This window comes from Chelonoidis abingdonii, chromosome 7, assembly GCF_003597395.2.
Source record: "Chelonoidis abingdonii isolate Lonesome George chromosome 7, CheloAbing_2.0, whole genome shotgun sequence".
Classification (NCBI taxonomy): Eukaryota; Metazoa; Chordata; order Testudines; family Testudinidae; genus Chelonoidis; species Chelonoidis abingdonii.
Genome location: NC_133775.1, coordinates 3,924,355 through 3,938,435, shown reverse-complemented (window position 1 = coordinate 3,938,435; position 14,081 = coordinate 3,924,355). Strand labels below are relative to the sequence as shown.

The following is a 14,081-nucleotide window of genomic DNA, read 5'->3' as shown; positions in this document are numbered from 1 at the left end:
TGTGCTAGTACATGAAAGCCAGAAGGTGAAACAAATGAATCCATTTTCGCTGACAAAACTGAGTGAAATACAAAAAGGGAAAAAAAAATAGTATTAATGGCAAGAAGTAAAAACTAGATTTTAAAAATTCTATTCATATGAATAATTGGAGTTAGAAGACTTGTTGGAATTTTTATAGAATGATTTTTTTAAACCTGACATTCTTTTTGAAATTTGATCTTTGAATATTTAATGAAATTAAAACATGACATTTCACTGCATCTACCATGGGAAAGAATTGTACTGGTGAACTTTCTAGTGTCGGCACATGCTTATTTCTGTACAGAATACAATGAAATGCCACCTCAGTTTGAACCTTTACAGTAAGAGTTGAGATGTTTTATCCCTCTAGGATTTAAATGCATTTTACAATGAACAAATCCTTAAACATTGGGAAGCTGAATGAATGTGTTCTTTGACAGGAGATAACAGAGGCCATAACTGAGACACTGGCGTGCACTTCGGGTCAGTGTGGTTCACTTACCCTCGTAAAAATGTATGAATCCCAAAGTGAACTTTATTTGTTATAGTTTAGTCACATTAAACAAACAGGACTTTGGAACTAGGAATCTAAGGCACCGTGTTCATGAGAGCAGCATACTTAACCTTTTAATCAGGAGGAGGAAAAATGTATTTACTTTATGGACTGGACTAATGTCAGCTCTGGATGTAATCAATGGTGACCTGGACTTGATCTTTCAGACAAGAGCATCACTATCCTCAGCAGTTCCTTCACTCAGACAAGCTAACACGGTGGGGATTGGTGAGGAGTTTTTGTGCATCCAAGCACTATAAAGCTAGCAAACGGAGTTTCCTGATGCAGGGTGCCACCCTGGGGAAGTCTGCAGAGGCATTGCTAACTGTCACTGCCCAGTGTATCTTTCTGTGGGCGGCACGGAGCAAGGAATGCAGAAGTGGAATGAATTCTTCTGTAGGGAGTGGGGCAAAATGAGGAGGTCAAAGAAACCCAGGAAAACAAGAAACCAGCTGCCAGCTCTTTCAGTGAGGAGGAAGATACCTTGCACGGATCCTTTCATTCATTTTCTCCCTCAAAACACTGCCTGTGCTCCAATGCTACGGGTCCTGAGTCTGCTAAGCACATCCTTAAATGTTTTGCTGAATGGGGGCCTTAGAAAGGAAAAGATGCTAAGTCTCTGATTAGTTATTTCCTACCAACTACATCCTTTAAATGTGCAGTGGGACTATGTATTTGACTTAATTTGAGACTTAGCAGCACATTCAGTTTCCTGTAGCTTGTTTTCTACCTAAAACTATTAGTGTAAATCAACAAGTACCTTTAAAATACAGCTTTGTAAATGGTTAATGTAGCAAAATTACAGTATGAAAATATTTAAAGGTCATGCTTTTCCTCATGTACTGTAAATCCTACTAATGGGTGTACTGTGTTCTAGTCCTGCCTGGCATACCCCATAGAGAATCTGTCTTGTTGAACAGTGTTTATTGAGGTTTTACCAGTACAGGGACGAAATCATTTTAGCTCTTACTGAAGCCTAGATACTTGCTGCCTCTGGTTGTCTGTTGCCTCAGCAAATTTGAGTGGATTATTAACAAAATATAAGACTGGTTGCATCAACTGAATATTTGATGGGCACGTGCCTGACTTCGGTGTTTGTGTGTTGTTGGGTACAAACAAAAGTCTCTCATAAATGAATATCTTTAAAACAAGCTTTGAAAATCTTGCTCCAAATTTGAAAACAATATGGAATTTCAAACCCAGACAATATTTTAAACTTTCCTCCTTTCTCTTTAAATTCAGAACTGTTTAATAAAGCATGATGAGAACGGTTACTCGGCAGTGGTGGGAGACTTTGGTTTAGCTGAGAAAATCCCTGATGGCAGGTATGTGGGTTCTTCAGTACTAATCAAGGTGAAGAGTAAGAGTGTGCTGATCTATGGAGCTGATTGCCTGAGGTTTGCCTCTGATTTCAGTCTGGAGCTACAAGCTAAATGGAGATGGGCATCCACTCCAAGCTCTTAATTATCACTGTGAACTATAGACATTGGTAGTGGCACTTTTTCTTTCAAATGCTCTAATGATCCGAGAGCTCGACCAGGCATTTCAATAGGTCTCCAAAGCAAGTTAGATTTTTTTTTTTATTTTTGTTAAGAACTTTCTATTATTCTGAATCTGAGTGATTTATACTGAATCCTCGCTTCAGTGATTCCAGATGTTTTTAATTAGCTGCTTCTTGGATTCACAGCCAGTGTTCAAAAACATTAAAGTATAGGCCTCTTTCACCTCTGGTCTAGTAGTTGAAATTCAGGATTGGAACTAAGAGGTATTGCTATCTGATGGTTGGTTTGGCCTATTGTGGAATGACATGATGATCTCTGTCCATTTGAGGAATGAACAAGTGCCTGAATCTCACAAAACACCATCACAATTGGCAGCTGGCTGGTTTTTTACCCGTCCAGTACAGAGGCCAGGGATTTGATTAAGCTATTCGCCCCATCTGTATATAGTCCTGGGTATTCAGGATTCTGGGGTCATGGAATTTGTCAAAAAATTATGCCTCAGAATCTAAGCTCTAATTAAAATAACTTCTAGCCTATATGACTGTAAGGTAAACATCAGGAACATGAACAATACACTATTGTTTTACTGAGACTGCAAACAATCTAAAATGATAGCTCAGGGAGTTGTGAAGCTCCCCATTCATCTCAATAGGATGCTGACTCTGAAACAGTTTAAATATCAACACTGTTAACTTTTTCTACTATTGATAAATTCAGCAGAAACATCCTGTATTTATTTCTCAATCCCTCACTACCTCCAATTCCTTCAGGTGCCAAAAGCCCGAGCAGTCTATTACCAAGTCACCAAAACTTCCAGCTTCCCTTTCTCTTACAAAGTTGGTAGTGCAGTGATGCATTTTCAGCACATGTTTTTGAGATACATTGGAAACCAAGAATGTAGGAATAGCCTAAAATAAATGTAACTTAGTATCAAAATAAATAACACAAGAGCTACTGTACTGACTGCATTATTCATTTTTAATTCAAACTTCAAATTTGAAAAGTGCAGCTATGTAATGTCCAGTATGCTGACCACTATGCCCTAGGTCTCAAGGGACTGTCACAGAATGTAGGTACCACTAACCTCAGAGGCTCAGTTTTTAGAGGTGGTCCTTGAAAATCAACGTTGCAGCAAGCTTGCACTGCCACTGTATGTGTTCGTGAACATGACTGCAGTTTCCAAATGTATGGAGATATTGTAGATCAGATTAATACAAATTAAAATCATCTCTGTATTGACTGCTTCTCTTAGGTTTGGCTCAGTGGGGGATTCACCAGATAACCCTACTTAGTGAATTTTTGAAAATCTTTAATTAAATTTGCAAGTCACCTTTCAAGGTTTTTGTTTCTATTTGTGTGGGCCCCAGACGAGACTGACTTCTTTCTGACTGGTGAGCAGAATCTTTCTGAATCTCGGCAGCCTGTCATCACATTGTCAGGGATAAGACTTCCCGGGTGGAATACCTTTCAGAACTGCTCACAGAGAGCTCTCCAGTCACATAACACAAGGAAAGTCTTTCCCTCCTTGAAAATGTACTTGAAAATAAAGATCTCTGTGAGCCAGCATAGGTCAAGGGACCTACTCAGCTAAAGCTTGGATGCTGAGGGTGTCCACAGACTTATGGCTATAGAGTCTAGAGCTATGCAGGGGGCTTACAGAAAAAGAAATAAATAGAAGTTGTTTCAGCACATTGCAACAGCCTACTCCTTCATATACACCTCTACCCCAATGTAACACGAATTCGGATAGAACGTGGTAAAGCAGCGCTCGGGGTTAGGCGGGGCTGCACACTCTGGCGGATCAAAGCAAGTTCGATATAATGCGGTTTCACCTATAACACAGTAAGATTTTTTGGCTCCTGAGGACAGCATTATATAGGGGTAGAGGTGTACCATCCCTGGACTCTCAGATCCTTTCCATATACAAAAGAGTAGAATCCAAAATGAATTATATGGAAACAACTCACACTGTCTTTTCTATGCTGAAAGATGCTCATGAAATGTTTTAATCTTGTATTTGCTGACTAGTTCTCTCTCTCTCTCTCTCTCTCTCTCTTTCTGCCTCCCCCACCGCTCTTGAATGTGGAAAGTGAGAAGCTTCCAGTGGTAGGCTCACCCTTTTGGATGTCACCTGAAGTTCTCAGAGATGAGCCTTATAATGAAAAGGTGGGTATGTTTAAATGGACCGTGGATATTGGCTGTTTCTTTTCAGTGCAGCCTTGGAGGTTTGGGAATATCATGAACTTTAAAGTTGTCCTGCCACTGTCACTTACTGCACTTTCCTTAGCAGAGTTTGTCATAAAGGATTCTGAAGAGAGAATGTTTTCTACACTTGAAGTGAGGGTACCGATTCTGACTATAGCTCAGTAGAAACCTAGATAGAATTAAGTGGTCCTTGTGGACTTTTGCAATTATTTTTTAATTGAAAAATAAAAGATCCACATTTTAGGGTAGAATTTCTACATTTGACATGCCCAGATAAAATTGCTAGGGAAAACGCTTTTAAGTTCCCTTCTTTTGAGGCATTGGGAAATGGCTCTGTCAAAGGAGAGGAGTAGAGAAGAGGTGACTGGGACCTAGAAAACAATATTTTCAGTCAAGCTCTGCTTAATGCAGCTTTATCCGCTTGGCATCCCAGAGACTCTTGCTAGCTGTTAGCTGATTTTCCTCCCATGAGTGCCACTCTCTGTGGTAAAGTCCCACACTCTGCCAGCATTCAACACCAGTGTGTCTTGTGTCCTCCACCTTTAGTTTGCAGAACTGAAGCAGCTGCACAGACATTAGCACATCAAAGCATTATCAAAGTTCCAGCTATTTAACTTGTGTTTTGGTGCTTCATTTCTAATTTAGGTTATGTCTACACATACCACGCTGCAGCTGCACCTCTGCAACGCGTCTGATGAAGACGCCCTATGCCAACAGGAAAGAGGTTTCCCGTTGTCATAAAAAAAAACCATCTCAGTGAGCAGTCAAAGGTCTGTTGGTGGGAGAAGTTCTCCCACCAACATAGCACTTGTGCACACATGCACTTATGTCACTGTAACTTACGTCATTGAGGAGTGTGGAATATTCACACCCCTGAGTGACATGAGTTTTGCTGACAAGCGGTAGTGTCGATGTAGCCTAAAAATGCCACTTTACCCGATTTCCTTGGGGCATAAAGGTCTAAAGGAGAAGCAATTGTAAGTTAGCTTTCCCACTGATGCAGCTGCACCACTAGAGCATTTAGTGAAGACACTCCCTATGCAAACAGGGGACCTGCTCCATCAGCAGAGGTACTCCACTTCCCGGAGAGGCAGTACCTGTGTTGAGAGCAGAAGCCGGGGGTTAGGTCGGCATAGTTATGTCACTTAGCGATGTGGATTTCCACACCCCTGAACGATGTAGTTATACCGACGTACATTTGTATTTGTAGACCAGGGCAGGGCTAAGTGTCACATAAGTATGCCTTGATCCCTGAGGGGGATGCCCCGCTACTGCTCTGTAGACCTGGCTTTAATGTTTGCTTTGGTTTAATAACTTGGGCAAATGCCAGATGGCAAGAATCTGTGAAACTCTGACTCCCAAGAGCAAGTGATAAATGAGTCTATCTTGTGACTGAACACTGCATTGGGAAAGGGGAGCAGGATTTCATTTGTCTTTACACTGCCAGCGCAGCAGTGTCTCAAGTAAAATTTAACACTCCAGTGCAGGAATTTTACTATAACTGCACTGTGAGCATGTTTCCACTAAATGAAAATGCAGGAAATGTTACTGTCAGTTCTTTGTCGTGGGGCTCTGGGGGTGGATGGCTGCTCTGGAGAGCCTTTGAAAATCACCCTGTGGTCAGGAGAAACCTAGTGGCAGATAAGAAGGCTGAGTGTTCATAATTAAGCTATGTGGTTATTTTTTCCTCTCTCAGGCGGATGTGTTCTCCTACGGTATAATTCTCTGTGAGATTATAGCCAGGACACAGGCAGATCCTGACTATCTCCCTCGCACAGAGGTAAGTGGTGAGCATGTATAAGGGCTGTGGGAGGTGGGGAATGCTCATGAGTGAGGCTTGGTCATTAATCATTGCAGCACGGCTGCCAAAGGCATGATGAATGGCTGTTACCATTAAGGGGGCCTCTGACAAAGCATCTGTCCTTTGGCAGAGCTTCTTGCAGAGAATGACACTGAGACCACATTTTTAGCACAGGGTTACTCAGCATTCTCCAACGGAAGATTGCACTGGAAACTTGCCAGAAGCCCAAGAGCTGCACCTAACTGGCATAACATGGAACAGATTGCAGCCTCCTTTCTGTTTAATACAGAGGGGCAGCTTGAAGAGTCTGCTAGTTTCAGCAAGCAGCTCTCCATTATGGATCAATATGGAATGCTGCATGCTGGGACCAGCATTCTCTGTGGGCCACTCCTCTTTATTAAACAAGTAAGTGGCCATAGTACACACTTTAACCCAGCCCTATTTTAGTTTATACTGTATTAAGCACCATGAACCTGATCCAGAATCCTTTGAAGTCAGTCCAAATGCTCCCATTGACATCAGTTGGTTTAGGTCAGGCCCCATCTGCTGAGTAGTTTTTGGTCTTCTTCTTTGGGCTGATGTGAAATTCCCTCCCCCTTCTCCAATTCAAGAAATTTAAAACCACTCAGGATTTAAGATGTTGTGAAGCAAGTGTTTTCCTTTCTTCTGTCCCCCTTCAGAAGGGGACACTTTAAGAAACCTGATGATTTTGCAACTAGTCCCAGTGCAAAGTTTTGCAAAGTTGACCATTTCATCAGTTGGCTGTGATGAAAATCTAAAGTTTCAGGTTATATCGCAGACTAACTATGCATTTACACAGTTTGAACTAATGATGGGCAAACATTGTAATAATACAGGATAGAGCTCCCAGAACCACATGAACAACATTGCATGTGAAAATCTTCTTTGTATTAGTCTACGAACTGTGCACTGTTCTCTCCACTGATGTGATCAGTGGCAAAGCAGCATGTGCCATAAAATCACCTTGAATAATAAAATGTACTGCAAAGCTCTCAAAGGTAGGACCAAATCTGAAAAATAGTGCTTTTAATTTTATATATAGTCTCACTGGAACTGGACCAAGCCAATAACCTTAACTTTTTAAACCTATAGATATGATTCAAAACATTTTAAACATGGTGAATTCCCTTCTCTGACCATTTTAATATTGATTGAAACCATTCAACCAGTACCAAATAAAACTCATTCATACTCTTCTTCCTGCCAGAGAGTGGCCATTTTCCCAGGTAATAGTCTATTTGATTATGCTGACACCTGGCTGAGGTGCTGACTAGGCTTTTGTCTCTGAGGAACTGGTTTGAGCTGTTTTTCTAACTTTGGAACATGTCACAGCAATGATATACCGTAAAATCTCATAACTTTACATACAATGCTGCTACACTAATTTTATCAGAATAATACTGTTCAGTAGGTTATGAGTTTTCAAATGATACCTCACAAGGCATACTTTGTACAAAATTTATCATAGCCTTGTAAAAGTGGTGATCATACGTGCATAGTCTGTCACACCTGGGTCCCTTCATAATTCTGTCCTGCTTTGAATAGCTGTAAACTAAAACAATAGATACACATTGGAATTGTGCAGAAATCTGGAACTAGAAGGTAATGAATTATGACTCAGTTCAGGAAGAATGATGGCTTTGAAGTCAAATCATTCTCCTGAAAGCCTCTCCTAGCAGATAATCCCCATGGGAAATTCAGTCTGCCCATTGCAGTGCGTGAAGTTTTCTCACAAATGCTCATTTCCCTGTAGCAGCTTGCAGAGGTGGTGTTAATGGTTATTCCTGATAACTGTATGTAGTATCCCATGAAATTAAGATGGTTGGAGAAATAGAGGGGAAATGTACATCCGGACACTTTGTTCTTTGTTAAACCTCTATGACATGCATCCGACGAAGTGGGTATTCACCCACAAAAGCTCATGCTCCAATATGTCTGTTAGTTTATAAGGTGCCACAGGACTCTTTGCTGCTTTTACAGATCCAGACTAACACAGCTACCCCTCTGATACTTTGTTCTTTCTGTTTGTGCAGAATTTTGGATTAGATTATGATGCCTTTCAGCACATGGTGGGAGATTGTCCACGTGACTTCCTCCAGATGACCTTCAACTGCTGTAATGTGAGTACTCTGCTCAAAAGGGAAGAGCCAAAACCAGTGCCCTCCAAAATCCAGAACTAAAGTTTGTTTAAAAAAAAAAAAAAAATCTAGTGCTCACTCAGCTTACTGAGCCAGTGGAACTGGCATGAGGAGCAACTCTAGCAGGCTGCCCATGTGGTGCTGTAGTCAAAACCAGTTGTGTTTTACTAGCATTACGTAACGAACCCCTTAAAATTTGGCCACCATAGTGCACAGACATGCTGATTTATTAGAAATTAATTCTCGAATGTCTTTCTATAAAGAAGGCAGGAAAGAAGCAGTGAAGAACCACTGAAGTCTCCTAATATTTCTTTGTAGCCTCTTGTGGGAAGAGAGTAGATGACAAAATCCTGATGAAAGCAGTGCTCTAAATGAATGAATTTAGGAGGACTGGGTGGAGTCGAGCAATAGACAGGAAGCTTTCAGCCAGCCATTGGCGTAAAACTGTAATGATACTTAGCTGTGAGGTAGCACTTTACATTTTGAAAGCACTGAACAGACATTGACTGATGTTTAGGTTCCACTCTCCTGTTTTTACAGCTAGCAGAACTAAAGCACAGAGAGATGAAGGGCCAAATTTTCAAAAGTGACCGTTTAATACTTCTGTAATGTCCCTCTGAGTGTTCCGTGTCAGGACGTGCACGCCCACACACTTTCAACTGGAGATTTTGTCAGCAATGTCTGCAGGTCCATGCCTACACCCTAGAGACCCTTGTGATCCAGTCTGAAGGTGTATAGGAAGGGGCTGGACCTGCTGCCACTCCATTTCCTTCTCAACCACCTGCAGCTTGAGACAGAGCATTGCAGTGTCCTTACCTAGCTATGCAGCTTGCTACCACTCTCTGTTAACCTTTGGTATTTTCTTTGTTTCTAGTTATTTAACACAGTTTGCTTTTATGACAAGGGGGTGTTCCCTTTCCCCATTTCACTTGCCTGATCTGAGCCTGTTATGTTTTTTTCCCCTGGGCCTTCATCTGTGGCCTTGAGTACGGGTTACGCAAAGACCCCAAGCTTCAAACCCTGCCAGACCTGCCATAGATCTTCCCCCCTGCCAGCGACAGGCATTCAGGCTGCGTCTGCTGCCTGGAACAGACTCAAGTCCTGCTCAGGTTTTAAAGCAGACCTAAGAAATAGGGGGAGGGCAGACTAAAACTCCTTTGATAGAGTACTTGGAGACCGTGGGGTATCGCACAAAATTCTCCGGTACTATCTCATTAGCCAACCAACGACTGACCTCCAGTACTGATGCAGTTACAGGACCCTCTCTGGGCCCCAGTACCAACTTGACCACCAGCACAGGCACCACTTGCCCTTCTGATAGATATGGGGGATGACACCTCATCTGATTCAGAGGTGTCTTTTCAAGGTTCCTCTATTTCTAGCCTCCCTCCGTAGAGGTAAACCCTGCGGCAGGAAACTCCCAGCAATGATAAGAATGACAGCATTAAGATCCTGCAACCTTCCCTTAAGTCCCACTACAATGGATTTATTGGAACCCATGGGCCCCTTATGGTGACCATTTCTATAGGGTTCCATCTTGCAAGAGGACACACCAGGGACAACCACCAACACTCTTGGGTCCTGATCCACAGGAGGGTCTTAAAGAGGAGCAAAAGCCAGTTGAGGAAGAAGAAACACGACCTTCCTACAAATTCTCCTCCTCTCCAGATGAGCTGTCATTCCTGCCAAACTAGCCTGTGCTGATGACTTCAAGGCCTTACAAATTCTATTGGAGATATGGGAACCCCAACATTTCCTAATGGACAGCCTTCATATATCCTCAGGGCAAAACGCCTTCCCATCAGCGGTGCTCTGGTGGTGTCAGTGCATACGGTTTGGCAAACTCCAGCTTCTGTTTCTCCTGTGTGTAAATGGACTGACAAAAAGTACTACATTCCACCCAGAAGCTTGGAGTATTTTTTTCTCACTCCATGCCCAGCTCCCTGGTTGTCAAGGCCTCTCTCCAGGCCTCACTCAATGTTGCTGACACAGCTGCATGTTCTGTAGCTATGGCACTAATCAAATGCCGAGCTTTTTGGCTGCAGTTGTCTAACCTCCCCAGGAGGTACAAAACACCATTGAGGACCTTCTCTTCGAGAGCTTCAGGTTATTTAGTGACATCACAGATTGGTCCCTTTGTTCTCTTAAAGACTCTCTGGTAATACTGTGAGTATTTTGAGCCCCTGAGCCCCTGCGACAAGCAGAAAATACTATGGATTGCAGACAGCTCAACGGTCTCACCAAATCCAATACCAGCCCATAGAACCAGCTGAACCCCCCGGAAGAAGCCCAATTTCACTGAGAAAGGGCTGTCTTTTGCAGCAACCTCACAGTCAGCAAAACCCTGAAAACAACTGCTTTGATCATTGGTCAAGGATCACAAACTCTCCCACTGCAGATCCTATGTTGCACCTATCCCCCCTTCACCCTTACTCATTTTCTTCCTTTTTGGGAGCTCATCATCTTAGACAGATGGATCCTGGAGATGAGTTCTACAGGTTACTTCATCCAGTTCACCTTCTTTCTGTCCTCCCTCCTCACCCCCGTCTCCCCTCCTTTTCATAAGGGTCTCTTGAGGCAGGAGGTACAATCCCTCCTAATGGTAAGGGCAATCAAACCTGTTGCACTGGGCTTTGTCAGAAGAGAGTTCTATTCTTGGTTCTTCCTGGTCCTGCTCTTCAGGATACTTATTGTCATATTGTCATGCACTCCTCGCCTAGATACATGTTACTTTTCATGGTTGGCAGGGACCACTACCAGTATAATATCCTACTCTTTGGCCTTTGCACTGCCCCAAGGATCTTTATTCTTGGCTGCCACAGCCCATCTTCTCCACATAGGAATAATAATTTTTCCCTATCTGGATGACTAGTTCCTGAAAGTTTTCTCATTTCTCAAGGTACAGACAACAGCCATTATGGCCCTATTTCTGATCCACTTACTGGGCTTTCTTCTCAATGCAGAAAAGTCTACCCTTACACCCAGTCATCAAATAGACTTCATCAGCACTACTCTGCTCTTCCACCACTACCAGAACATACTTGCCGAAAGACAGATTTGTCACAATGTCCAATCTTGTTTCAACGATACCATACAGCCTGCAAACTACAGCAAGGGCTAGCCTCCAAGGCTTGGGCCACGTAGCATCCTGTATGTTTGGAATACCCTTAGCAAGACTACATTCCGTGTCTTCAAGCCTGGCTGAGAAGCATCAGTGCCCTCAACAAGCACAGTTTAGCCAAGCAGGTGTCCGTACTTCAGAGGGTCCTTGATTCCCTAAATTGGTGGAAAGGCCTCAAAAAGGTGTTTGTAGAAGTTCCATTTTTTTCAGCCTCTGCCCACAAGGATCATCACTACAGACTCCTCCCTGATAGACTGGGGTGCACACTCCCAAAACATCACAGCTCAGAGCAAATGGACTCCTCATTGGGAGTGTGCATTACATCGCCTCAGGTGGAGATCCTTCATATCGACATATTAGAGTTCAGAGCTGTTCGTTACACGTGCCAGCATTCCCACCCCACATCTGGGGCTACCTGATCAGAATATTGCTGGACAATAGAGGAGCAATGTATTTTATCAATTGACAATGAGGAGCAAGGTTCCAGTCTTTTTTATTCACTGAATTGCTAAAACTATGGAACTGGTGCTTATCACACCATATACGGATCTCAGCAGTTTATCTACCAGGAGCACAGAACACAATGGCGGGTTTCCTTATTGACCATGAGTGGGAGATGAACAGCAAAGTATTCTGAGAGATGCCTTACCTAGGGTCATTCAGAGAGAATCTCTTTTTGTGATGCCATCCAATGCAAACAAGGGGAGTGTGTTTCCACAACTTGACTGGAGATGCTCTAGTCATCCCTTGACCTGGCACATTGCTATATGCTTATCCCCTGACGCCTTTCCTGCTCAAGGTCTTAAACAAATGAAACCAGAAAAATGAGTAACCAGTCTCCACCATGACAGTGCTAAGAGGATGGTGTAGTTCTCAGAGCTGATTCTCATATGCCTGTCTGTAATCCCTTCTCCACCTTCCCCTGACAGTGAATCTCCTTGTCCAGGAGTCGGGACTCACCCCCGCCTCTCAGCGCTTCACCTCAAGGCATGGCTACTAGATGACTCTGTATAGAACAAGTCTGCTCCCTAGAGCCACAAACAGTGTTGCTTAATGATAGAAAACACTTGACAAGACAAACTTACCTCCAGAAGTGGAAACACTTCCAGACTTGGTGCAGCCATCAGTCTATATCTCTGCTCGAGTCCTGACACACATTCTGGATTACCTGCTGAATTTAAAAACCAAGGCTTATTGCTGAGCTCCATTAAGGTTCATCTAGCTGCCATCACAACTTTTCATCCCTTCCCCCACCCCTTGTCCCTTTAAAACCTTGTTCTTCACAGCCATCATCTCAGCCAGGAGAGAGGGGAGCTTGGAGCCTTAATGGCTGACCTGCTAGTGTTCTCTTGTGGTAAGTGACACTTCGTCCACACCTTCACTTCCTACCTAAAAGTTCTTCAGAATTCCACGTTAATCAGGAGATTCACATACTGGCATTTTTAAGACGTGTGCCTCCATACGCTGGACGAAAACAGAGCTTTTGCCTTTTACCTAGATGGGACTAGGCCCTTTAGAGGTTCACCTAGGCTTCCATCTCAGTCCCAGAAGGAATGAAAGGACAGATGATTTCCACCCAAAGACTGTCCAAATGGGTTGCAGGGTGCATCTTAGTTATGAAGCCAGGTGGGAGGAGGGAGAGTTGTGTCCCCACTCTCGTACTTGTTCCACCAGGACTCAATCTACATCTGTAGCCCTACTGAAAAATATATCTGTCTCAGACATCTGCAGGGCAGCCACCTGGTATTTGGTGCACGTTTCCCACCTCTATGTTCTTCTGCCTTCTTCCAGAGCTGACGCAGCTTTCAGGGACACTGTTCTAGAGTCCCTACTGAATCCATCTCCTTGGCACCCTCCTTTGTAACTGAGGTACTGCTCAGGAATCTCCTGATGCGAAGCATCCATAGGGACACTACTCAAAGGAGAAGAGGAGGTTTCTTACCTGTACAGGAACTGGAGTGCTATGAGATGTGCATCCCTATGGGTGCTGCACTACCCACCCTCTGCCTTGGAGTCTTTTGCTGGATTTTCATGGTTTAGAAGGAACTAGTGGCAGCAGGTCTGGCCCTTCCGTACATACCCCTGTACCGGCATACAAGAGTGTCTAGGACTCAGGCGTGGACCCACAGACGTTGCTGATGAATATCTCTGATCAGCTGTGCCCAAGCATGCATACATTCTGACATGGAGCACCCCTAGGGGGACACATCTCGAACTCTAGTTACTGTACAAGGTAAGTAACCTCTCCTTGTGGCTGTCTCTTATTGGGTAGCCAGCTTACAGTTTCTTTTAGTCATGAGTTTGAGGTACCTGAGCACCTGAATGAATTCAGTGGGTACTCCCAATAAATTAAGTTGGATGTGGGTCCTCTGCTGCTTTGATAATCAGATCCAACAGCGTCAAGTTGCACGCCCAAACTCAGAGGCCACTTCTGGAAATGTTGGCCTTTAACAAGCTATTTTAGGACAAAGAGCAAGTTAGTGGCAGAGCCAAAAGCAGCCTGGTCCACAGGGCCGGCTCCAGGCACCAGCTCAGCAAGCAGGTGCTTGGGGCGACCACGGGGAAGGGGTGGCAGGTCGGGCTTTTCAGTAGCAATTCAGCGGCAGGTCCCTCGGTCTCTCTCGGAGGGAAGGACTTGCTGCCGAATTGCCGCCGCCGAAGAAAGTGGCGCAGTGGAGCTGCCGCCGATCATGGCTTTTTTCTTTCCTCTTGTCGCTTG

General features: G+C 43.7%; 1 protein-coding gene across 2 annotated transcripts in view; it reads left to right on the top strand.

Annotated features, from left to right (window-relative positions):
- The window catches only part of TESK2 (testis associated actin remodelling kinase 2), a 111,825-nt gene that overhangs the window by 86,962 nt on the left and 10,782 nt on the right, over nt 1-14,081 (top strand). Inside the window, exons 6-9 of one of the 2 annotated variants that reach the window (XM_032804534.2) lie at nt 1,817-1,899; nt 4,167-4,242; nt 5,978-6,061; nt 8,137-8,223. In XM_032804534.2, the coding sequence (XP_032660425.1) occupies nt 1,817-1,899; nt 4,167-4,242; nt 5,978-6,061; nt 8,137-8,223 (330 nt within the window). The remainder of the gene's footprint in view (nt 1-1,816; nt 1,900-4,166; nt 4,243-5,977; nt 6,062-8,136; nt 8,224-14,081) is intronic. The other variant, XM_032804535.2, reaches the window with a different exon arrangement.